Raw genomic sequence first — 25,191 nt, 5'->3', positions numbered from 1 at the left:
ATTTCTAGCAAGAGACCTGGGGGATGCTAAGGTATTAGGAATTGCACGGACCTACGATGGGGGTGGAGAATGTGTCGGTTAGCCGATCTTTTCAGTCCTACAATCCCTCCGGCTTGGCATTAGATACCCACAGGTATTACCCTCAGGGTATACCCCGTGGGTAAGTATAGCGTAGGCCCTTGGTGTAGGCCCTTAATAGCGTAGGCAATTTGGGTCCCCTTGATAACAGTGAAAAGGTCTGTACCACGGTCAGAAAATTTCTGAGGAATTGTTTCTATGTTGCCCTTGGTCTTCCATAACCCAAAAGCTGTCGATTTCAACTGTTGGCGTAGACGCGTTTAATTCGCCCATAGAAAATAGTTACATTATGTTTTTACACAATTTGCAGAGTCTAATTGATTTTGTCCATGAAGGCGGGCTCCTAAGTTGGTTAGATCAGTTTACTTAGTAAACGCTTCAGCGCCCCCTTGTTAGCTGGTTCTAGCGTCTATATTTTGGTTATTCGGAGTGGAACTAGCCCAAAACAGATAATCCGCGGCCAGTAAGATTTAGTGGAATGACAATATTTGGAGACTGGACAATGCTTTGGCGAAAGTCAATTCTGTAGACTATCTACGGCTGGGTGTATTACAGCTGAAGTGGCTGGGACAACTGCTCCAATATTAATTCTTGAACGAGTTTGTGTCAGTGGTAAATGCACCATGGCAGGGTTTTTCCGAAACTAATTTCCAACACTTTCGGTCTATGTTATGTGTTGACTGACTTACTTTGTGACGGCGATCTCGACGTAGATTACGCTGGCTTCTCTTATTACCCCTGCGCCGCAATGGTTGTGTGTTTCCTAACCCACTCTAATCATAAGAATTTATACTATACCGCGAAGATTTCTCCCCCTACCTTATAGCCATTTTCCTCACTTGCAGTTCGCAAAGGTCATTAGAGATATGGCAGTCAGTCTTCAGCTCTTAAATTCAGGCCTGTTATAAAATATAAGCGAGATAAAAATACTAATCAATAACAGGGACCATTTTGCGTTGTAAACGGATGTTTAGGAGTCTGGATAGTGCTTTCCTTCAATGCCGGGATTGGTGTCAGCAGATACGGCGTTTATACGCTCCTGAACAAGAATACTGGCGAGAAAGTGGAGGCAGACGAATGTAATTGCGTACAGATGGGTAATGTACCTGCGCAAGGACGCGATCGGACAGGGGATCTATTAGGGAAAACCGGTACGGTTTTGATGGTTTCCAGCAAGATCAAAAGGATCAAAACGAGATAGGGAAGAGACGTTAATGGATGTATAATTATCTAGGATAAGGAAAAAATATACTAGCAATTTAAAGTACGAAAGCCGAGATACCCCTAGAACTCTGTTAGTGATCGACCGACATAGCCAACAAGTTTCTGATAATGAAATCTTACTCTGAGATTAGAAGTACCGCGTACAAACATCCGCCTGTCTGTTGATGTAATCCATATAGACGACTCTCGCTAGCATGCTGTATGACCGAGCGGTTTGAACCTAGTACCGGCTCGACAATCTTTGAAGCCTTAGCAACGGCCCGCTGCTGGCGTAAGCTCTTAGGGGCACAAACCAACAGAATAGGCTTTCAGTTCATCGGATCACCCGTCCGGATTTTGAGATAACTATATCTGTTCTCGAAAACAACAACTTCAACGCGAACCAAATTTTTGAAATTACTCAATCACCACGACGGCTACGGCCTCTAGAATCAGCTAGTTTATTACTAACCCCAGCCGCTATCGATTGAGCCTAACTTTATAGGAGATATCGATATTGTTGAGGCGAAACCCTCGTGGCCGGCCTTTTCAGGGATTCTCGAGGCGGTAAACGCACACAATCAGAATTTTCTTAACTGCGTTTTGAACTTCAATAAAGATGCGCAACAATACCTCTTATATAACGAATCGAATGAAAAACAGTTTTTTAGACCGGTAGTCGGCTTTATACAGTAGATAGCTGACGCCTGCAAATTTTTATAACGCGAAACTGTAGATATTCTAGTCGCCAACTGCCGTATCAGCCCTGAGCTGGCTAACATCCGGCAGACTCTCTAGACCGTCCAAAAACAGAGCTATTACACTCAATCAAACATACAGAAACAGAATTGCCAGTTTTGGGCTTCTGTAGTCCGTAACGCGCCTCTCCCGGTCTATACGATCTCTTCTTACGGTTCCTTTAGTACTGCCCCGGCCACTCCGTCGGAGCTCAGTAAAGACCGCGAAATTATCGTTAAATTACGAGATGTTAATGCAATATGTACCTATTAATGTCTTACAGCCTCGGATATTAAGTAAAAAGCGAAAATAGTAAAATAGAAAACGTGTAACCAAATAGGGACTCTCTCTTTGATTAAAATGCGTTTTATAGTTGCTAGACAGCTTAAATCCAGCGATCTAAATCTTTTACTCCGTTATACCGCTGAGGCCGAAGCTACCAGGACCTACGATTAATAGGTCAACTATTTGAGTGCGGGAGCCATACTGCGGCATCCCTCTTAGGATATTATTATATATAGGATCGCATTTAAGTTAAATGGAGATCTCATTACTGATACAGAACAATAACGGGTGGCTAACGAGCTATTCGAAAAAAATAGAGATTGCTGGATCAATAAGGAAGCTTAATAGAGCCCCTAAATTACGCGTATTACGTGGCTCACTTATCCGTCCAACTATAAGAATTAGAGATCGTCCGCCCTGATCGTAGAATTCTTAGACCCTTGTTACGCTAACGAGACAATCGCACAAGACACTATTTAGAATAGCATTATCTATAAGATAGTGTTATATGATCGGACTGTTCGTATCCGACGGTACTTTAACTGCTAATAATATAGTTACATAGGAATTGTCTGTTCGAATAAAATAACTTGCGGGCTCTGTAGGGGTAGCTACGAGACCCGGAACTGCTCCCACAAGTCTACTAGCAGCCAGGAGCGCCACTGTATAGGGTATAAAGAAGTACACGCTGCCTGGCACAAAGGGTATTCGAGGTATGCAGCAGAAATGGACCGGGTTCAAGTTATAATAATGTACTGGCAAGCCTGATACCGGGTTCCTTCATATCTGCAGGACTTTCAGTTTTCCGTACGTAGCAGTACGGAGGCCTCCAGCTCGTTTAATAGCGAGGGACGCAGCCAGCCGCACACAAGCCTCTCAGAGAGACATATAAGGTCCGTTAGTAGACCTGCAAGCGTTCGTAATCGTTTAACAATCTGATTTTAACCGGGGTCTACGCTGCCGCACGCCGGCTCGCAGGAAATGATTCCTATAGCTAGTAAATTCTCCGAAAATAGGATAGATTTTACTGCGGATAAAGTGGGTACGCCTCCGCAGTCTGACCGGGAAGAAGCCAGTCAGCAGAGTAAGCCAAAGATGCCTGCTACAGTAATTCCGATACCTAGGGATTGCCGTAAACGAAAGAGTGGCCTGCAGAACGTTACCTCGTCTAAAGGAACGCGCCAGAGTGCCTGTACCCAGCCCGCAATACGGCAGGAAACCTCATACCTAACTATTATACCAGTTGACTTACCAACAGGCGACATACTACCCACAAAACGATCTCGCAGTAGAGTAATATACCGAAAACGATCGACTTTGGCCAGCGAGACCCCTACTGTTTTCCTTCCGAAGACTCCGGTACCAACTACTGTACCTATCACGGCTTCTATTACGAGGACCTGTTCAGTATCACAGAAACGCACTAGAGCTGACCGATTATAATTAAGTCCCTTTATATCCTCCAATATAATACGAATCGATCTAAAGACAAGGTGATGGTACAGTTCCTCCGGGACCCTGCGGTTCTAGAGGCGGACCTCATCTTTGTACAAGAACCTTAGGAGAATCCTTACCAGGATACCACTTATTATCCTGCTAACGGTTCCTACCAACTCCTATACCCGGATTCGACCGAAATAGAGAACGAGCGGGCCCGCGTGTGCCTCTATATATTATGCCAAATCGATCCTAATACCTGGAAACATACAGCGCATTCGAAGGACGTCTAGGAACTCGAATTTACTGATGCTGACGGCTAACAAGTGCGCATCTTCAATATATATAATCGACCTAACGAAATAGATGGTACTACCCTTGACCTCGTTACTTTTCTAACTATCTCTACCGGCTCTACTAACAGCTTTACTAACCCCCGTTTGCTCCTGTTGGGCGACTTTAATCTCTACCACCCAGCGTAAGAAGAAAAATGCTCTGAGAGAGACCTATCATCTGACCAGTTGCTACAACTGACGGATACGAGATGCCTGGATCTCTGACTAGACCCAGGCACTACCACGTGGGAGCGCAACGGAAGCAAGATTACTATCGATCTGGTCCTCGGCTCGCAGGACCTGACCCCTAGGCTCGTTACATGCGAGGTTAACGAGCGAAATCACGCAGATTCGGACCACTATCCAATACGAACCCTTCTTGATATCAGTACTAAAACCCCCGAGATACAGCGAAAAAGGAACTGGAAAACCTGCAGTGTCAAAGACCTGCAAAGTTTCGTGGACCTTAACCTACAGAGCAAGGCCTTTCCCTTGCAAATAAAGCAGCATATTGAGCTCGCTATAGAATACCTTATCGAGACAATTAACCAAGGAATCGCTACCTCTACCCCGTAGGCGAGGCCCAGCAAATGGGCGAACCTTTCATTCACTGCAGAATGCCGCGAAATGGTTAAGATCACCCGGAAATTCCGGCATGAGTATACGGAATCAGTTATTGCGAACGGCCCTACTGACCCTACTACAGGCCTCCGGTGGGAGCGTTATACTAAAGTCAGAAACCGCAAAGGAAAAGTATTGGCTAAGGTACTACGCTAGGGCCACCGTTCCTGGGTCCGCAAGGCTACCGAATCAGGCCCCCGAGGCATGTGGAAGGCAGCTAAATAGGCGAGAAGCAGGGAGGCCCGCGAAAACCTTATACTTACGCTGAAAACAGATGACGGGCTCGCAGAGACCGCAGAACAGAAGGTAAAGACATTTCGTAAAGCTTTCTTTTCTGAACTATCCCTGGCCGACCTCTCTGATATCTCTACGGCTCGGATATCCCTCTAGATCGATTTCCCAGACCTTATCGAGCACGAGATGTTCTGTTGCATCAGGCGGGCGCCTCCCGATAAAGTACTAGGGCCGGATGGCATCCCTAACAAGGTCTAGCACTGGCTGAGTGAGGTCTCCTCTTTTTTCGCTGTACTAACGCAAATATTTAATGCGTGCCTACGTCTTGGGCATAACCCGGAATACTTTCAGTAATCGATTACTGTAGTACTGCGTAAAGCAGCCCCCCGGGACTATTGTATCGCCAAATCCTACCGACCTATAGCGCTCCTAAATACCCTCGGTAAGATCCTGGAGGCTGTAGCTACAGTACGGATCGTTTGGGCCCTAAAAGAACGTAATCTCCTACCTAGGAGCCATCTAGGGGGCCGCAGGGGTATCTCAGTCGACTACCTGATCCAGTTGTTCCTTGACCAGATCTTTGAGAGCTAAGGCAAGGGCCGGAAGGTCAGTATGCTATTCTTAGACGTAACTGGCGTTTTTGATAACGTCTCGCATATACGGTTCCTCTACAATCTACGTATGTTAGGGCTCAGCTTTTTCGCTGGCTGGCTCGGATCTTTCCTATTAAACCGATCTATAAGGTTGCAGCTTCCCGGATATTTCAGTAACCTTATTCCAACCCTTACCGGTATCCCCCAAAGATTCCCTGTATCGCCAATCCTATTCCTCTTATTTAATACCCCCCTTATTCGCGCCCTGTTAATTGACAGTATCAAGGCCCTTCGAATTCAGCTACCCCTTCTGGAGGGAAGCAAGACGGTCCCCTACGGGTGGATTAACGATATTGTTACCCTGGCCATCTCGGATAGCTACGCGGTCAACCAGTGTCTTCTAGAGAGGGCCCTAGATAAGGCCGCGGTATGGTCAAGGCAGCATTCGTCCAAATTTGCCTCCGATAAATTCGAACTCATTCATTTCAAGAACCCGTTTCGCCCTGACCCTGCGGTAAAACGATCTGTACCGCAGAAATATATATATACTGAGCCGTGGCAGGGAGAGGACCCAGAGGTTGATAACTGGGATCCCCCAATGGAATCTCCTGGTCACGACCAGCTGCCTATCAAGGACCACGCAACCGGCTCTATCATCAAGCCAATAGAGTACGCCAAATATCTAGGAATCTGGCTCGATAGGACCCTTTTGTTTGACACTCACAGGGCCAAGGCCCTTGCCAAGGCGAACAGAACCTTGGAAGCCTTCCGCAGCATCTCAGGCTCGACCTGGGGGACCTCCCTGCTGAGCATGCGCCGCATCTACCTAGCAGTGGTAGTCCCTCAGCTACTCTACGGGGCGGCAGCCTGGTATAGCCCTACGAGCCGGACAGCTAACTACAAGAAGCTCCAGAAGACAGTTAATGAATTTTAGAGAATTCAAACCCGCGTAGCTATTCTTATCAGTGACGCGTTCCGTAACACGGTTTTAACTGCACTAGATGTAGAGTTCTACCTCTCCCCTATACGAATACAGATGCAACAAACTATTCAAGAGGCGGCCATTCGGATTCAAACCGGGCCGGCTATAACCTGCCCCCGGGGCCTCCGCTGGAAAAGGTCGAAAGAGGCATTTAAGGCCTCCGGATACTCTCCGATAGAGGCGCTGAAGTGGAAGAAAACAGGCCCGCTATATGGATACGGCAGCAGGCAGGAGGTATAGGAGACCAGACGGACTCATGTGTTAGCCCCGTGGGAGTCGCCTCTCAGGTACATCATTGAGGGGGCAGAGGAGGCAGTCCAGACCCACGATAGAATCTGCCGCGAGGACCGGCAGATCTGGTATACAGATGGAACCGGCTATCAGGGGATGATCGGAGCTGCCGCAGTCTCTATTCGAGCAGGTAAAACCGCTAGAAAGTACCTAGGAACGGAACTGGACTCTACGGTCTACGTTGGGGAATTAGAAGGGACCCGAATGGCCCTAGATCGGGCGAAGCCTATCCCGATCACGGTCTTCTCAGACAGCCAGACAGCTATTCAAACCGTGCGCAACCCCGGCCGGCCATCGGGTCAGTACGCATTGCGAGCTATTTATGAGAGGATCAGGACCTTGCGGAGCGAGAGCCTAGAGGATGCTAAATTACGTTGGATTCTCGCGCATATCGGGGTAAAGGGAAACGAAAGGGCAGACAAGGCAGCCAAGGAAACTGCGATAAAGGGAATTAAATTAAGCTCAGTAAAGCTGCGAGATCGACCAATCATACAGCTTGTAGCTGCAGCTAAAAGAGATATCCGCTAACGCTTGCGTACAGAGTAGATAGAGCAGTAAAAAAGGCAGAAAATAGGCAGGCTGACGAGGCGGCTGCTACCTAAACCAAACAAGAAGAATCTATGGTTTTACAAGTATCTCTGTAAGCCTCATACCTCGATTATCATTCAGATATACACTATAAGGATAGGATTAAGGCATTTCCTCTACAAGATCAAACAGGTCGACTCCGACCGGTGCGCCTGTGACCTAGGGTCTCAGACCCCTAGGCACGTCCTTCTGGAGTACTCGTTGCACACGGCCGGCCGGAGGATAATGATAGATCATTTCAATCAGATAGACTGCGTAAGCGTATACAGGATTATGATGCAGTTATAACATACCCGCAGGCGATCCGCTATATCGCCAAATTTATGCAACAAACAGGCCTTCTTTAACAATTCCGATTCGCTCAACTGGACGAGGAAGACGAGGAGGCTCCAAAACCTACCAACCTGCTAGAAGGACTCGAACTAGGCGAGGAAGACGATAGTTACATGGAACTTTAGGGGTCGGCCTGGGTCAGGCCGCTACCAGTGACGCATACTACCCACGAACTACCTATATAGAACGAGGCGGAAGGAGAGACAGCATCAGGAGACGTAAGCTGCGGCAGGCGAGTGGCAGCCGGTTTAGTTACGTTACTTTATGATTTATCTACTGCGTTTGTGGGTTTATATAGCGTAAGGGCTCGAGATTCTGCTTCATTCGGCGAAGCGCCTGCATAGCCTGTCGTTTCAATAGATAGGCTTCATCAGGTTAATAGAATTTTGATTGATTGATTGATTGATTGAGCTGAAGTAAAGCTTGAACGAAAAGGTATTTTCTAGAAGATTAAAATGTTTCAGGCACTACATGCAGTCAAAGCTAAACTTAAGAAGTATTATACAGCTACTGATACTGAACCATATAAAACAGTTTATGCAATTGTTACTATTTTCTGCTTATCTAAGAAGCTCCGCTACTTTGATAATGATGACTGGCGAAAGACTTATGCAAATAGTAAACAGGCTGACTTCATAAAAATCTATCGGGACAAATTACAAGCCGAATTTGAACGTTACAAGCAGCGTATTCTCCCCTAGATCAATATAACAGAGTCTAAAGCCTCTCAAGACGATCCTGATGATGATCTCGCTTTCATTATAGATTCACAAACAGCCCTCCAACCCGAGGTAGATCAGCCAGTGGATGAGATTACCCAATATCTCTCAAAAGGTTTATATCTCTGTAATAATGCCTAGATCTTAGTTTACAATACTATAAGTCTTACAAGAGGAAACCCTCGTCTCTTCTGGAAAGAGTATAAGCAGGAATATCCAGTACTTGTAGCATTAGCTCGAGATATTCTCTTTACTCCTGCAAGCGGTACTGGTATTGAACGGCTCTTTAATTGTGTCTATAATATCTGCTACTATTGCCGAGGTAAGCTCAAATCTGAAACAATCAAAGAGCTTGTGCTCCATTTCTTCTCTTTCAAGTTCGATCTCCAGCAAAACGAGCTTGATCTAATTAAAGAGTATACATTAGAGGGAGAGACTGCTATCCTTAATGAGTCATGGAAGCTTTCTCTATCACTGAATAACATTGATCCTATTAGTGATGATGAAGAATGTAACAACCTCAGAAATGAAGAACTGGCTCTTATTGCAGGTAATTTACTAGAACACTAGGTTGAAGAAGGAAAAAGAAGAAGACAACGATTTACTGCATGAAGCAGTAAACAAACCCACTGCGTGGGACAAACAGTGCAAACATTACAAATACTGTAATCACCTTGGCGCAGGTAACGCTCCATGTTCAGCTCGTCATAAGGAAGAGGGTAGATACCAAACTGAGGAGCTACTAGATGAACCAGACAGTGATTTAGAGAACAAAACATATCTTGTACAGACTATAATACAGAGTAAGAGGCTACATGAGGCTATTGAGCCTTAAGATAGTGATGATGGTGGCCTTCCTCTTCCTGAAATGCTAACTGAGGAGGCTACGCAGGGGCGATCGAGAGGGATTCGGAAGAGGCCAAAGATACCGGATAGCTTTGAGATAGAAAAAAATCTGATATAAATAGTCAAAATTATGTAAACTAGCTGAATTTAGAGTTTCTCAGGGTACCTTCATATTAATATCAAAGAGTGTACACATTGCTAAGTATTAAATAACGAAACTGCACCCAAAGTCTTCGATTTTTCGATTATGCTATAACATGTAGATACACAAAAAATACCAGAAAACTGCATAATCTATGCAGGCTCCACTAGATCACGAGTCTTGGCCTGTTTATAATGTTTATGATCCGACGGATATCGTATGATATCCGCTGAGATCAAAAAAATTATCGTATCGTATCCACTGCGGATAATTGATAATGAAAATCTATCGTTATCGGCACTTGGATACGATCGATCGATAACTATCGTACGATAATGCGGATAGTGACACAGCCTAGTTAGAACAGACGCGTTCCTTAAATCACTGTATGATATTACTTTTCCTTTTCAATTCGCGCAGGGCGGCGCTGCATTAGAAGTTATTTTTAAATTCTTGCACTGTTTTATGTCAGTTAGCCCAAACACTTTTAGACAAGTCCCTCTTTCACTTGTAGAGGTGCCGTAATGCTAAAACTCCTTTTACAGTAACACAGCACTGTTAGGCATGTAATAAAAGAAAGCCCTTCCCAAGGCTTTTTCAGTTAGTCCGCGTGTAACACTATACGAGTCTAGCACTCGGACAATATCCGTCCTTGATGTTACTTCTGTGCTCCTGCACATATAGAGTTGGATTTCTAGTCAGCTTGATGGCTTTCCCTTCCAAGCGAGAGCCTGTCTTCAGCAGCAGCCGCGCACAATGGGAACCTCGAGCCATAGAACAAAGAGCTTCTGACATCACCCTGGCGAGTCTCAAATTAAGGTTGCAGGCGGGGGGAGAAACAGTTCCCCCTTTGTGCAGGCATCCAAAGTGAGAGATAAGGATCCTGTGCATACGGAAAACCTCGCTGCTAATCAAAATCGAGGTCCTCAATGTCTTACTGCCAGTTGCGAACACCTGCTGAATTCCTCTCTCAGAATCTTTGCATGCTGTATCTGAAGATTGGACAACAGTTCTAGAGCCCGTGTCCATAATGAACAATTCGCTACTCCGTAGTAGAACGAGGAGGAACGAGGCGGCTCGCTCCGATAAAAACTCTTATCAGAATACGAGGATCGACAGAAGATCTCTTCCGAATTCTCAACAATAGTAGAAGCACCTGCTAGGTGACCAACAATGCACAATCGTGGCCGGCTTGCAGCTCTTGAGTGCTGAGTAAAACAGGTTACCGAGATTGTGATCGATGGGAAATACGAGAGCCCCACGACTTAAGGGTCTGATACTGCTCAGCTCCGGAATGCCAAGAATCTCGATTCCTCTTTAGTTCTGGTTATCCTACAAACCCCCATGTTATTGGTGATCCAAATGAAAAGGCCTTTGTTAGTCTAAAATATCTTGCCCCATATCGTGTTTGGCACATCGAGCCCGTTACAAAATATCAGTCGAAGTCCGTCCAGGGGGCTGAGTATAAGAGCTGCTTGAGTCGCAGTCAGGTCAAATTCTGTTGTTTTATTCATTCATTGTTTTTTACATTCTTTGCGCAGTCTCCAGAGCCCTAGGGTTTGCATCGAAATCCGGTTCCCCAATTGTTCTACCTTGAGATATACCATGCGTTTCTCCCGCGTTGCCCTTGTGGGCCTTGCCGCCGTTGTCTCCGCCGAGCTCAGCACTTGGAACGACGTGGTGGGCAATGTGCCCAAGTGCATGAAGACATGCCTAAACGATTTCTACACCAAATCCGGTTTCGAAGACGAGTGCGGAAGCTCCGGCTCAGCAGCTGTGGACTGTCTCTGCGGTGTCAAGGATTCCTTCTCGGATGTCCAGGACGCGGGCGAAGAATTAAGCTCGTGTATCACAAATGGCTGCTCAACTAGCGACCTTACGGATGCGTCCTCCCAGATCTCGGGATTTCAGAGCCGACTTACCAGCATTATGGACCAGTGCACCAAACAAGGTAAGCTTCTAGCACACCTAGTTCTCCCTTTCATCTCATCGCATGAAATGGTCGCATGCTGATTGTTAATTTAACAGAATCTGCCAATGGTGCTGTGTCCGTGGTTCCTAGCTTTAATACAATGCTTGCCTCTGGGGCTGTGCTTCTGATCGGTGCAGCACTATAGACCGATATCACCTGAAAGCCACAATGCTGTACAAGCGACGTGAAACATAAATACCATTATGCACCCCCTAATCGCAGATCAATCAATCAATCAATCAAAATTCTATTAACCTGATGAAGCCTATCTATTGAAACGATAGGCTATGCAGGCGCTTCGCCGAATGAAGCAGAATCTCGAGCCCTTACGCTATATAAACCCACAAACGCAGTAGATAAATCATAAAGTAACGTAACTAAACCGGCTGCCACTCGCCTGCCGCAGCCTATTACGTTTCCTGACGCTGTCTCTCCTTCCGCCTTGTTCTATATAGGTGGTTCGTGAGTGGTATGCGTCACTGGTAGCGGCCTGACCCAGGCCGACCCCTAAAGTTCCATGTAACTATCGTCTTCCTCGCCTAGTTCGAGTCCTTCCAGCAGGTTGGTAGGTTCTGGAGCCTCCTCGTCGTCCTCCTCGTCCAGTTGAGCGAATCGGAATTGTTGAAAGAGGCCTGTTTGTTACATAAATTCGGTAACGTCGCGGATCGCCTGCGGGTATACTATAACTGTATCGTAATCTTGTATACGCTCACGCAATCTCTCTATCTGATTAAAATGATCTATCATTATCCTCCGACTGGCCGTGTGCAGCGAGCACTCCAGAAGGACGTGCCTAGGGTTCTGGAACCCTAGGTCACAGGCGCATCCGTCGGAGTCGACCTGTTTAATCTTGTAGAGGAAATGCCTTAATCCTATGCTTATAGTGCGCATCTAAATAATAATCGAGGTATGCAGCTTACTGAGATATTCGTAGAACCTTTAAATGCGCTGTATGTTTCCAGGTACTAGGATCGACTTGGCATAATATATAGAGGCATACGCGGGCCCGCTCGTCCCCTATCTCGGTCGAATCTGGGTATAGGAGCTGGTAGGAGCCGTTAGCAGGATGGTAAGTAGTATCCTAGTAGAGATTCTCCTAAGGTTCTTGCACAAAGATGAGGTCCGCCTCTAGAACCGCAGGATCCCGGAGGAACTGAGCCATCACCTTGTCTTTAGATCGATTCGTATTATATTGGAGGATGTAAAGGGGCTTAATTATGATTAGTTAGCCCTAATGCGTTTCCGTGATACTAAACGGGTCCTCGTGATAGGAACCGTAGTAGGTGCAGTAGTTGATACCGGGATCTTCGGGAAAGAAACAATAGGGATCTCGCTAGCCGAGATCGATCGTTTTCGGTATGCTACTCTACTGCAGGATCGTTTTGTAAGTAATATATTGCCGGTTAATAAGTCAACTGATATAATAGCCAGGTATAAGATTTTCTGCCGTTTTGCGGACTGGGTACGGGCACTCTGGCGCGTTTTTTTAGACGAGATAACGCTCTGCAGGCCATTTCTTCGTTTACAATGACCTTTAGATATCGGGGTTACTGGAGCAGGCATTTCCGGCTCACTCTACTGACCGGTTTTCTCCCGGTTAGGCTACGGAAACGCACTCACTCCGTCCGTAGCAAGATTTATCCTGTTTTCGGAGAGTTCGCTAGCTGTAGAAATCATTTCCTGCGAGCCGGCGTGCGGCAGTATAGATCCCGATTAAAATCGGACTGTTAAACGGTTACGGACGCTTGCAAGTCTATTAACGGATCTTGTACGTCTCTCTAAGAAGCTCGTGTGCGGCTGGCTGCGTCCCTCGCTATTAGACGAGCTAGAGGCTTCCATACCGCTACGTACGGAGAACTGAAAGTCCTATAGATAGGGAGGGACCTAGTACCAGGCTTACCGGTATACTGCTATAGCTTAAACCCGATCTATCTCTGTTGCATATCTCGAATACCCTTTGTGTCAGGCAGCGTGTGCTTCTCTACATCCCGTACCGCTAGCGGCATTCCTGGCTGTTAGTAAACTTGTGGGAGCAGTTCCGGGTCTCGTAGCTGCCCCCACAGAGCCCGCAAGTTATTTTATTCGAACAGACAATCCCTATGTGACCATATTATTAGCAGTTAAAGTACTGTTAGATACAAATAATCCGATTATATAATACTGTCTTATAAATAACGCTATCTCAGATGGTATCTCGTGCGATTGCCTCGTTAACGTGACGGGAGTCTAAGAATTCTACGATCAGGGCGGACAATCTCTGATTTTTATAGTTAGACGGATAAATGAGTTACGCGATACACGTAATTCAGGGGCTCTATTAAGTCTCCTTATTTATCCAGCAATCTTTGTTTTTCTCGAGTAGCTCATTGGCCACCCGTTATTGTTCCCTATCGGTAGTGAGATCTCTAATTGACTTAAATGCAATCCTATATATAACAATATCCCAAGAAGGATGCCGCAATATAGCTTTTGCGCTCAGGTAGTTAACCTATTGATTGTAGGTCCTGGCAGCTTCGACCTCAGCGGCGTAACGGAGTGAAAAACTCAGATTGCCGGATTTAAGCTGTTTGGTAATTACAAACCGCGTTTTAGCCAGAGAGAGAGCTCCTGTTTAGCTGCATATTTTTTGTTTTACTATTTTCGCTTTTTACTTAATATCTGAGGCTGTAAGACGTCAGTAAATGCGCATTACACTAGCATTCTGTAGTTTAACGATAATTTTGCGGTCCTTGCTGAGTTCCGACGGGATGGCCGGGGCGGTACTAAAGGAGCCGTAAAAAAAGATCGTATAGACCGGAGGAGATACGTTGCGGATCACAGAAGCCTAGAACTGGCAATTCTGTTTCTGTATACTCGATTGAATATAATAGCTCTGTTCTTGGACGGTCTGGAGGGTCTGCCGGATATTAGCTAATTTAGGGCCGATACGGCAGTTAGCGACCAGAATATCTACAGTTTTGCGTTACAAAAATTCGCAGGCGTTAACTACCTATTATATAAAGCCGACTACTAGTTTGGAGAGCTGTTTTCCGTTTGATTCGTTAAATGAAACGTATTGGTGCGCATCTTTATTGAGGTTCAAGACGCAGTTAAGAAAATTCTGATGATGTGCGTTTACCGCCTCGGGAATCCCTGAAAGGGCCGGCCACGAGGGTTTCGCTCCCACCATATCGATGTCCCCTATAAAGTTAGGTTCAATCGATAGCGGCTGGGGTTGATAGTAAACTGGCTGATTCTAGAGGCCGTAGCCGTCGTGGTGGTTGAGTAATTTCAAAAATTAGGTTCGCGTCGAAGTTGTTGTTTTTCTCTTCCTCCTCCTCCTCCTTCCCAGAAGGTGTTGTTTAATTCTAAAACCGATTTCCCCAAAAAAAAGGCTATATAACGGCCGGCGCGCAACGCCCGCCCTACCAACGCACGTTCGACTTCTGGATCCTACACACGCTCACGGGCAGCATTGGGCACGTTTCGTTTCTCCGGGAGCCCTCACTCAGCAAGGCGCAGAAGGCCCGTCTCATTGAATGGAGCGGCCGATGCTTCATAATGACCTACGCAGGGCTAGTCGTGCCGCAGCTCCGATTGGACTACCTATGTTCGCACCGGTCCAAATTACCGGACCAGACGTGGGCGACTGTATTTGAGCGAGCGACGCGCCACGAGGACGACGGCCACATGGCGAAGATGATCCGGTCGACGCGGTTGTGCGAGGAGATATCGCGGCCGTACGATCATCTACCGGAGTTCCGGGTCAAGCAGGATATGTTTCTGACGGCGGGGATCGCGATGATTGATTCGGCAAGTGAGCAGCCCATGATGTGGACGAAGCATTGGGATTTTATCCGGGGGGCTGGCTGGGAGGGGGGGTGGACGAGGTTTCCGAAGAGAAATTATTAGGAGTTCCTGCCTCTGTTCATATATCTGGCTATGTATGTAGTTATCGCTATTGACACTGGTGTGTGCTCGAGGTCACGCCGAAGAACTATAAAATAACGCTCGCTGGAAAAGTGCTCGCTGAAAAGTAGATCGTAGATATCGTAAGGCCTAGGTGTAAATCATGGAAACATCGACGATGCGCCCCACCGCGCTTCGAATTGCTTGAGTGAAGTATACAGCCGTGGATCCGGCGTCGCCGATTGACGATCACGGATGTGCTTCATGGCTGCCCGGATGGTATACAGACAACTGGGCGGCAGGTTATCGATCTGGCTGAACGACAAACGTTCGTGGCCCGTGCATATGTCAATAACCATCTGGGTGACCGTGTCCAGGGCCGAGTGAGAACCATTGGCAGGATTGTAGTTCCCCGGGGTATCTCGGGCCTGTTGGTCGAGGAGATGCCAGTGGAGGAGAAACAGTGCCCTGAAAGTAACTCGATCAGACAAATTCATCAAATGATATACGACCAGGAGGCTGGGAAGAGGCGGGGGAAAACAAACCGAATCGTCAGCGCGGTAGCCACACAAAAAGGGCCATAATTACCTCCCCGCTGCTGCATCTACTGCATCACGATGGCGAGAAACGACTGCAGCGTCCGATCTCAGTCGGCCAGGTGAGTCCGTTTGCGATCAGGGTCGGTCAGGGACAGTCCTTGTAGCGCACCATCAAGCAGCCAGGCAGCTTGGGCAGCGCGTCCGAAGCCGCCGACTTCGGGCACGCTGACAGCGTGGATTGCGACGCTCCATGCCAGGGCCGCCACCGCGTTCTCGTGGTCAAGAATGTCGGACTCGAGTGGCAGGCGATCATCGCGGGCGGGCATCACGGAGCCCAACGGTTGCTCCACGGCGGGGAGCTCGCACAGGAAGGTTCTACGCTTGTCAGCTCTGATGAAACCCCTTGTGGGGAACAAAACAGTACCGCTCGCATATACGGATCCCCTACCAGATGTTGATCTCCTCCTCTGCGATCCAATCGGTCAGCGGAACAGGGCCGTTCAGCGAGGGCGAGGGTCGCAGTCGCGCTGCATAAGCCATGCGAGCGGAGCTTCCAATTGTAATAAAGGCCGTTTCGGGATGACCGCTAGCATACTCGTACACGGCCAGCAGCACGCCCACCTGCACCAGCCGGGTGGTCGGTGCACATAAGGCCTGTGTTTGTGCCACGAGCGACTTGATGGCTAGATAGGGCGTCTGATCGCCGACGCGGCGGCCGCCTGTTTCGGGCGAATCGGCTGAGGTGAGAAGCGCCATGCAGAGTAACAGCAGCGCAACGTCGACCTGCGGGTCCGCGCCGAAGGAGAGGAGACGTGCTTGGAACTGCCGGCGCGAGACAACGGGGACAAAGGCGTGGATCCCCCGGAAATAGCGGACGCTGATCTCGTCGAGACATAAGCCCGTAGATTCGAGTAGTCGCCGAGCCTGGCCGCACAGTGAGGGCTCACCGATGGGGATGGCAGTCGGCAGCAGGCTAGCGTTGGTCCAGCCGGTCGATGAGACGGGTCGATGTCGGGGCTGGAGGCGGACGTCTGATAGTGATAGAGACATGCTATATCATGGCTGTAGCAGATCAGTCATGTCATCATGCAATCCCTAGGGCAGGAAGCAGAAGCGTACTCGGCACAATAGCGACAGCGTGGCAGCAACTTGTCACATCGTTTCTTGCGGACCTTGCAGTTGGCGCATACGTTTGGCGCTCTTGTGTCGGCCGCCCCCATAGTGGATGCAGCGAGATCACCATGCAGAAGTCACAAGATGGTCGGCCGCGGCTAGTCCAGAAAGAGCTAGCGGCGGTCGCTCCTGGGCAACCCGTCCTGGCGGCCTGAGGCACCAGGGTCATTTGTGTTTCCTGGGCCGATCGAAGAACAGTCACTGCCACAGCCTGACCAAAAACCATTCAATTTTGAATAGTACTGGTGCTCAGCTAAGTATCCAACCTACGTGCTCATGGCTGGTCATATCTTAACAGTAGGCGGAAGTTATCGTTAGGCTACGGCTGGAGATATATAGTTTCATCCCAGAACTACATGTAACTTCCAGCAACGGGCTGTAGAGACAATAAATTGTAGAAGTTCTGCAGGGACCGCTTGCACGGCAGTGGTCAATGATGATGAAATAAACGGATATCTTGATAGTAGTGAATTGATGGATGGATGTAGGAAGAATCGAGGTTTTCCATGGTCGGCGAAATGCTTGGCTGTTTGCCTCAGGCATCCAAACGCCTACTTACTCCGTAAACATTATTACATGGGAACAAGGCAATTACCTGGGAATACCTTGGGAAATTGATTAACTAATAAGCTAGAAGGGAAGAAGAAAGGACAGACGGGGATTCCAAGATATAGATACAACTCTCCTTTGACCACTTATTTTGAGCACCCAAATAATCATCACCAAGGAGGGGAGGGGATTCACAAGGCTTTGCATATGCATATATATAGGCTGCAAGAGCCAGGGTCGGGAAGGTAGGAGTGCACAGTAACTCTGCAGGCAGCTGATGCGACCAACCCGTAAGCTGTGCGACCGAGCCTGGGATAGTTACGGTAGGGACTCTCCGGAGAGAACGGCTGGCTTCTAGAACGGTGGCCTGACATTCCAGGCTGCTCGTCCATGGACCATCACCTGATCCGCCGGGAGAAAGGAACAACAACGAGCCAAAGCAACGCAATCCTCCACACCATCCCATCCCAACGATGCGACCTCCCATTCATCCTCATCCCAGGAGGAGACGACGATCAAGGCCCGACGCCAAGCACCGCGCCTCTTCCTCCAGGCTTTGACACTGATCCACCCCCACATTTCCCCTCATTTGGCAGCCTTGGTCACGCTCACATCGCTGGCGGCACCGTTCCATCCGATCGCGCGCAGGATTCCACTGCCTTGTCATTGATGGTTGATCGCGGACTGACTCGTGGAAGATCATTCCCCCCTTGCTGGTCTCGGAGTGACTCTGCCCGTTTCCCCTCTCTTTTCCATTTAGCCCTGCGCAGGGACAACAAATCGCGTTGGAATTGGTACCTAGTTGTTTTCCCCTCTTATAGATCGGGTACCATCCACGGAGCATTTACCGTTCTCCTCTTCCTGATTTCTGACTGCGCCATCCGTGACAATCGAGAGTCTCCGATGTGGTATGGTGCCAAAGGTCATCCCTTGAGTTTCTTTCGGGCAATTGGAAGTCTCCTGGAATGTTAAGTGCTGCTGCTTGGTTTCGCCTTTAAGTCATGAGTGCTCCACTCTCCCTGCGGTCAGCGCTGGGGGCGTGTCGGGCGGCTCCCAGCGCGCACCTAGGAGCATCCCTCTTCTCCAAACGTCCTGGTAGGTGGATCTTGCGCTATAGCTCTGGAGCGATGATTCGAGAATCCACTAACTTTAATCTCTGATCGATAGTAACTCAGCTCCACCTGCCGTACCTGAGAAGCCAGCAAATTAATCGCGAAACGGTCTCTTTTCCCAAGTCCCCAATCACCAAACGGCACGCGAGCAGCGCTTCTTCTCCCTCGCCGGTCCCCACAGTCCCCTACTCTGCTCTGACGGTTGGCGTGCCTCGAGAGACATACCCAAACGAACGTCGTGTCGCGCTTACTCCTCAAAATGTCGCTCTGTTGCGCAAGAAGGGGTTCCCGCGCGTTTTGGTCGAGCGTGGTGCTGGCGAGGAAGCCCAGCTGCTTGACCAAGCGTATGAAGAGGCCGGAGCGACCTTGGTGGATTCATCTGTTATTTGGTCCGAAAGCGATATCGTCTTGAAAGTCCGCAGTCCACGACAGGATGGTCCTGTCGACGAAATCAACGCACTCCGTCAGGGCACAACCGTCATCTCGTTTCTGTATCCCGCCCAGAATAAGCCGCTAGTGGAAAGCCTTGCGTCGCGCGGTGTCACCGCATTTGCGATGGATATGGTTCCGCGGATCTCGCGTGCACAGACATTTGATGCGCTGAGGTAGGTTTCACAGCACCATCGCAAGCAAACATTTACTAATTCGAGGCAACTGCAGTTCGATGGCTAACATTGCGGGATATAAAGCTGTTTTGGAAGCTTCGAACCATTTCGGCCGGTTCTTGACGGGTCAAGTAACCGCTGCTGGGTGAGTTTCATACCTTCGTCTATTTGTTGATAAAACAGGCTAACTGACAGCGTCTAGCAAGGTTGTGCTTCCCCCATCGTGACTGGCAATTACTAACATGAACCTTTCAGATCCCTCCCAGTAAAGTTCTAGTCATTGGAGCTGGTGTAGCTGGCCTGAGCGCTATTGCCTCGGTAGGTCAACTTCTGTAGATTCTGAACTGTGTGCCAAGTACCAACCCCCGCCTAGGCCCGTCGATTAGGCGCGATTGTTCGTGGTTTCGATACTCGTCCCGCAGTCCGTGAGCAAGTCCAGTCTCTAGGTGCCGAGTTCATCGAAGTAGACATGCATGAAGATGGTTCCGGGCAGGGTGGATATGCCAAAGAGATGTCCAAGGAATTCATCGAAGCGGAGATGAAGCTGTTCATGGAACAAGCACAGGAAGTCGACATCATAATCACTACCGCTCTGATTCCTGGAAAGCCTGCGCCGAAGCTTATCACAAAAGAGGTACGGCCTTTGTTATCTGATTGTCTTCAAGGTGCTTATTGGGAGTCAGATGATTGCTGGCATGAAACCGGGCTCCGTTATCGTCGATCTTGCAGCAGAAGCTGGCGGTAACTGCGAAGCAACAATTCCGGGTCAGTTGACAGCCTACAAGGATGTGACTGTCATCGGTATGCCAACTTTGAGACATTCGAGCGTTTGTAGGCTAATCACAACAGGATATACCGATTTTCCGTCCCGACTACCCACGCAATCCTCTGCTTTGTACTCCAACAATGTCACCAAGTACCTTCTGTCAATGGCACCACAGGAAAAGTCGTTTGGGATTGACCTTACCGACGAAGTGGTCCGCGGCTCAATTGTCACGCTGAATGGTGAAATCTTACCCCCGGCGCCTCGTCCAGCCCCTCCACCGACACCGAAAGTCGAAGCAGCTCCGGTAAAGGAACAGGCAGCGCTGGCACTTACTCCCTGGCAAAAGGCCACACGAGATGTGACTACTGTGACAGCAAGCTTGGGATCTGCTCTTGCTCTAGGCAAAGCAACCGGTCCTATCTTTATGAGCAACATGATGACATTCGGCCTTGCTGGTCTGGTTGGCTACCGTGCTGTGTGGGGAGTTGCGCCGGCGCTTCATTCCCCTTTGATGAGTGTCACCAATGCAATTTCAGGTGAGCTTTTCTCCCTAAGCCTCAACGTATCAGTGCTAATATATCTTAGGCATGGTCGGTATTGGCGGTTTCTTCATCATGGGCGGCGGATATGTTCCCACCACGATTCCGGAGTACCTTGGAGCTGCGTCCGTGCTTTTGGCATTTATGAATGTATCGGGAGGGTTTGTTATAACAAAGCGCATGCTGGACATGTTTAAGCGTAAGACCACTCGTCTAATCTCTTTCGTCTGCTCACTCAATCAGGTCCAACCGATCCCCCTGAGTACCCCTGGCTCTATGCGATACCCGCTGTTGTTTTTGGTGGAGGATTCCTCGCCGCTGCTAGCACCGGAATGGCTGGATTGGTACAAGCTGGATATCTCGTCAGTAGTCTCCTGTGCATGGGTAAGTGGCACCTCTGTCGTCGGGTTTTCCGCTGTTCACAGATAATCAGGCTCCATTTCCGGTCTTGCATCTCAGCAGACCGCCCGCCGAGGAAACATTCTCGGTATTCTTGGTGTGGCATCTGGAATTCTGGCTTCTCTTGCAGCGGCAGGGTTTTCACCCGAAACATTAACCCAATTCGGCGCCATTGCTGGCATAGGGTCCCTTGTTGGTAAGTTCGTGAATCCGAGTATTTGACAGTATCTCATTTTGGCAGGAACATTGATTGGACGCCGCATCACACCAACCGGGCTCCCCCAGACAGTGGCGGCCCTCCATTCGGTAGTGGGATTGGCTGCTGTTCTTACCAGCATCGGCAGTGTCCTGGCTGATATAGATCACATTTCCACGCTACACATGGTTACTGCATACTTTGGCGTTTTAATCGGTACGTCCACTCCCCTGTGGTCCAATGGGTGCTAACGTTGGTAGGCGGCGTAACTTTCACCGGTTCAATTGTGGCTTTTATGAAACTGGCAGGTCGGATGTCTTCACGGCCGACTATTCTTCCCGGTAGACACGTTATCAATTCCACGTTGCTGGGCAGCAATATAGCTACTATGGGTGCTTTTGTTACGATGGCTCCAGCAAATCCAGTCATTGCCGCTACATGCCTGGGTGCAAACACGGCGCTCAGCTTTTTGAAGGGTTACACTACGACAGCTGCCATTGGCGGTGCTGATATGCGTACGTTTTCTCTCCAGATTTGAGAGGACGACACTGACAAGTCTAGCTGTTGTGATCACGGTTCTCAACGCGTATTCCGGGTTTGCTCTGGTCGCTGAAGGGCTCATGCTAAACAACCCGCTTCTTACGAGCGTCGGCTCCTTGATTGGAGTTAGTGGTTCAATTTTGTCCTATATCATGGTAAGACCCTAGATAGTTTTTGAAGGCCCAGTGTTGATTCAAGCAGTGTGTCGCTATGAACCGATCCCTCACCAACGTGCTATTCGGCGGAATTGCAGCACCGCAGCAAGCAAAGAAGATCGAGGGTCAAGTCACGCAGGCCACCGTTGATGACACGGTCGAGGCGCTGTCGAACGCAGAGAACGTCGTCATTGTATGTTCATGTGTCCATGGCTGGCAGTATATACTTATACTAACCCGCATAGGTCGTCGGATATGGCATGGCTGTGGCAAAAGCACAGTATGCCCTCGCTGAGATAGTGCATATGCTGCGTGCCAGGGGTATCAATGTCCGCTTTGCGATTCATCCGGTTGCTGGGCGTATGCCGGGACAATGCAACGTGCTTCTCGCAGAGGCGTCGGTTCCTTATGACAGTAAGTTGGCCCCTTGGCTCGCGCTTCCGTGAGAGACGGAGCGTCCTTGCATCGGGTGAAGCTAATTGGTATAGTCGTTCTGGAAATGGACGAGATCAATGACGACTTCTCCGACACGGACGTGACCCTAGTCATCGGAGCTAACGACACCGTCAACCCGAGCGCCTTGGAGCCGGATTCGCCGATTTCTGGTATGCCCGTGCTGCAGGCCTGGAAGAGCAAGGAGGTGATTGTTATGAAACGGGGAATGTCCAGCGGATACGGTAAGAGAGGGCATCGCGCCGTATAGATCATGAGGTGAATACTGACAAATGATAGCGGACGTGCCGAACCCGATGTTCTACATGCCCGGAACGAAGATGTTATTTGGCGATGCGAAGACTTCATGCGATGGTAAGGCACTGCCCTTGAGAAGTGATCAATTCTAACTCTTTCCAGCCATCAAAGCGAATCTTGAAGCGAGGAAATAGAACTAACATGTTTATTTTGTTTCTGTTATTCCATGTGGCTTCGGTTCTTTATTTTTGTTTCTCAGCATTCTGTGTCTCGTGATCGCGAATAGAGGCATATACAGTAAACTGCTTGATAGTGATAGCTCAATATTTAGTACCATGATTGTTAGCCTACGCCTGTTCTTTCCTCTTCATAGTCCTGAATGGGATTGACTGTATGTACTGATGATCCTCTTTACAAGACGTATGGATCTTCTTCTGACCAAGAGGGCACCTGTCGTGATCTTATGGTGGGGTTATCGCTTTCACAGGTTGTTGAGTTGAACATCCGACAGGTCAGAATCGGCGCATCGAGAATAAATCGACTTTTACAAATGTCCGCATGTGTAGAATAATGTTTCTGGAAACACCTGTATTTTACCAGACCAATCGAGCAAATTGTTCCTGTGCAAGTAATGATAACTATACTCATCTAAATAATCACGCATCTCTAGGTTCCCTCCATCGTCTAGAAACCGAATAGAAACCAAATCCAAGAAGCCAAACCACGATCAAAATGATAGCTTGCCAGGGAGCAAAAACTGCTCCCCTCACAACAACAAATCCACTAACCAACGCGAAGATAGCCGGAATCACAATGAAGGGTTTATAGGGACGATGAAGCCCTGGCTCTCTGAAACGCAGAACAATGGCTCCCAGAACGGTCAGGAAGAAGAAGGTATATTCGCCGAGTCCGTTGAACGTCAGCAACGCTCGGAAATTGCCGAACAGAATGTAAAGAATCGGGAGTCCGGTGGACAGGATGATAGCATTGATCGGTGCATCGGATCTGCGGGAGGTCGAGGTGTCGTCGTCGTCGGCAGTGTCGTTGCTTGACTCGTTTGATTTGATGCCAATATGCCCAACGAAACCTAAGAACCGGGGAAGCCAGTTCAGATTCGTAGCCGCGACAACCATGCGCCCGGCCACGAAGGAATTTCCGAGAAGCGAGCCGGCAACAACCAAGCAGATTATAATTGCAGCGAGGATACCAAATCCACGGCCCAGGAGAAGGGTGATGGCAGTCTGGAATGTTAGTACTTGTTTGTTCCGGTTCACAGGCGATGACTTACCACGGCCACGCTATCGGTCGTCGCAACCACATTCCATGGAAGGAGAATATAGTATGCTGCATTTGCTGCGATGAAACAAAGAATGATGATCGGAACTGCCGTATTGATGGCCAAAGGGAGTTGACGGGCCGGCGCCGACAATTCCGCCGACACGTAGATGGCCTTGATGTGTCAGGTCGGGACTAACTTCACGTCGCATAGACTCAACGTACCTTATCCCAGCCAGAATAAGCCCACAGGGCGCCATACAGCGCCGCTGAGTAGTGGCCCAGGATTTCCCAGCCGTGCAATTGGCTCCAGTCAATCAGACTTCCGTCGGGGGTTACGGTGTCCCTGAACCCGAACCACGGTTTGGTGTGCCAGTCCCTTGGTCTGGCATCGCGATTGATTCCGGACAGCTGAAGGATGACCACTACAATTCCGGCTATCACGATGGCTCCGATGGCGATAAACTTGGTCGTGACGAAGAAGCCGTTCAATCGGGTGCTAACCTTGGTACTGATCGAGTTGGCCACGCTGACCGCGACCAGCACCAGAATCGATAATATCTTATGGCCGATGCTGCCCGCCTGATCGGTAACGCCAGCTGCCGAAAAGATACTCTCCACAAAAACAATGCTTAGAATGGCGAGTGTTGCCGGCATCACGGCCACGATCCAGGTCCATGCCGCCAGGAAGCCGAAGACATCACCAAAGATGTATTGCAGATATGGCTGCACTCCACCTGTTGCACCGTGAGACCATAGATCGGGCGAATGAGATGAGATGGCAAGCACGAACCTTCACCGGGGATTGCAGTCCCCAGCTCCGCCATCGTACTGGCTCCCGTCCAAGCCAGGATTCCGCCGACCAGCCATACGATGAGTGCGGCTCCTGGCGATGGAACATTGGTGTCGATGGCACCCGGCGACGTGAACACTCCGCTTCCGATCACAATACTGATGACGATGCCAAATGCTTCGATGGTGCCTAGATTGCGTGCGAACGAGCGGCGCTCGGCCGGTCGCGTAGACCCGGGCTCGGACGTTGCTCCGTATTCGGGCTCTGCACCCCCATCCAGGAGGGGCCTTTCGGCTTCATAGTCGGACGGTGTTTGAGGAATTGACATGATGAAGCGATGGAAGTGAGGGTAGAGGAAGAGGAGAAAGGAAGGGGGATGAGCAGCGAGGGGAGTCGGTCAGCGAATCACGCCATCGGCATCGCATCACGCGTTCCCCGCACCTGCAGGCTGCAGCCAAGACTCGCGGTCTTCTCTCTTAGTCCAGAATGTAGTTTGTAGTACATTCGAGTACGACTCTTCTGCCACCGAGGAGAGTGATTCTCATGAAGGGGGAATCCCCTGGCCATAACAGGCT

At 49.0% G+C, this 25,191-nt stretch overlaps 7 protein-coding genes across 7 annotated transcripts; 5 read left to right on the top strand and 2 right to left on the bottom strand.

Moving 5' to 3' along the window:
* Positions 1 to 5,612: 5,612 nt before the first annotated feature.
* KD926_002985 (uncharacterized protein) lies at positions 5,613 to 6,458 on the top strand (the record flags this gene model as incomplete). Its single annotated transcript, XM_053094566.1, has 1 exon — positions 5,613 to 6,458. One exon carries the CDS (start codon positions 5,613 to 5,615, stop codon positions 6,456 to 6,458), a length of 846 nt encoding a protein of 281 aa, XP_052950685.1.
* A 259-nt stretch (positions 6,459 to 6,717) lies between these two features.
* On the top strand, positions 6,718 to 7,325 carry KD926_002984 (ribonuclease H family protein; the record flags this gene model as incomplete). The annotated part of the gene is made up of 2 exons (XM_053094565.1): positions 6,718 to 6,740; positions 6,794 to 7,325. The coding sequence occupies 2 exons, from the start codon at positions 6,718 to 6,720 to the stop codon at positions 7,323 to 7,325; spliced, it is 555 nt and encodes a 184-aa protein (XP_052950684.1).
* A 3,705-nt stretch (positions 7,326 to 11,030) lies between these two features.
* KD926_002983 (uncharacterized protein) lies at positions 11,031 to 11,542 on the top strand (the record flags this gene model as incomplete). The annotated part of the gene is made up of 2 exons (XM_053094564.1): positions 11,031 to 11,376; positions 11,454 to 11,542. The coding sequence occupies 2 exons, from the start codon at positions 11,031 to 11,033 to the stop codon at positions 11,540 to 11,542; spliced, it is 435 nt and encodes a 144-aa protein (XP_052950683.1).
* A 4,389-nt stretch (positions 11,543 to 15,931) lies between these two features.
* Positions 15,932 to 16,874, bottom strand: KD926_002982 (fungal specific transcription factor domain-containing protein; the record flags this gene model as incomplete). Its single annotated transcript, XM_053094563.1, has 2 exons — positions 15,932 to 16,226; positions 16,273 to 16,874. The coding sequence occupies 2 exons, from the start codon at positions 16,872 to 16,874 to the stop codon at positions 15,932 to 15,934; spliced, it is 897 nt and encodes a 298-aa protein (XP_052950682.1).
* A 1,062-nt stretch (positions 16,875 to 17,936) lies between these two features.
* KD926_002981 (uncharacterized protein) lies at positions 17,937 to 18,518 on the top strand (the record flags this gene model as incomplete). The annotated part of the gene is made up of 1 exon (XM_053094562.1): positions 17,937 to 18,518. One exon carries the CDS (start codon positions 17,937 to 17,939, stop codon positions 18,516 to 18,518), a length of 582 nt encoding a protein of 193 aa, XP_052950681.1.
* Positions 18,519 to 18,547: 29 nt separating this feature from the next.
* On the top strand, positions 18,548 to 22,742 carry KD926_002980 (putative nicotinamide nucleotide transhydrogenase; the record flags this gene model as incomplete). Its single annotated transcript, XM_053094561.1, has 19 exons — positions 18,548 to 18,641; positions 18,714 to 19,263; positions 19,319 to 19,408; positions 19,466 to 19,472; positions 19,519 to 19,581; positions 19,637 to 19,897; positions 19,947 to 20,064; positions 20,113 to 20,565; positions 20,615 to 20,767; positions 20,812 to 20,952; positions 21,002 to 21,163; positions 21,209 to 21,379; positions 21,424 to 21,678; positions 21,725 to 21,858; positions 21,905 to 22,051; positions 22,104 to 22,272; positions 22,347 to 22,535; positions 22,591 to 22,665; positions 22,711 to 22,742. The coding sequence occupies 19 exons, from the start codon at positions 18,548 to 18,550 to the stop codon at positions 22,740 to 22,742; spliced, it is 3,264 nt and encodes a 1,087-aa protein (XP_052950680.1).
* A 462-nt stretch (positions 22,743 to 23,204) lies between these two features.
* KD926_002979 (amino acid transporter) lies at positions 23,205 to 24,944 on the bottom strand (the record flags this gene model as incomplete). Its single annotated transcript, XM_053094560.1, has 4 exons — positions 23,205 to 23,789; positions 23,837 to 23,998; positions 24,049 to 24,560; positions 24,617 to 24,944. The coding sequence occupies 4 exons, from the start codon at positions 24,942 to 24,944 to the stop codon at positions 23,205 to 23,207; spliced, it is 1,587 nt and encodes a 528-aa protein (XP_052950679.1).
* Positions 24,945 to 25,191: the final 247 nt, after the last annotated feature.

This window comes from Aspergillus affinis (genome assembly GCF_023601865.1).
Source record: "Aspergillus affinis strain CMG 70 chromosome Unknown NODE_169_length_60394_cov_90_541987, whole genome shotgun sequence".
NCBI classification, from domain to species: Eukaryota; Fungi; Ascomycota; class Eurotiomycetes; order Eurotiales; family Aspergillaceae; genus Aspergillus; species Aspergillus affinis.
This window is presented reverse-complemented; position numbering and strand designations above follow the sequence as displayed.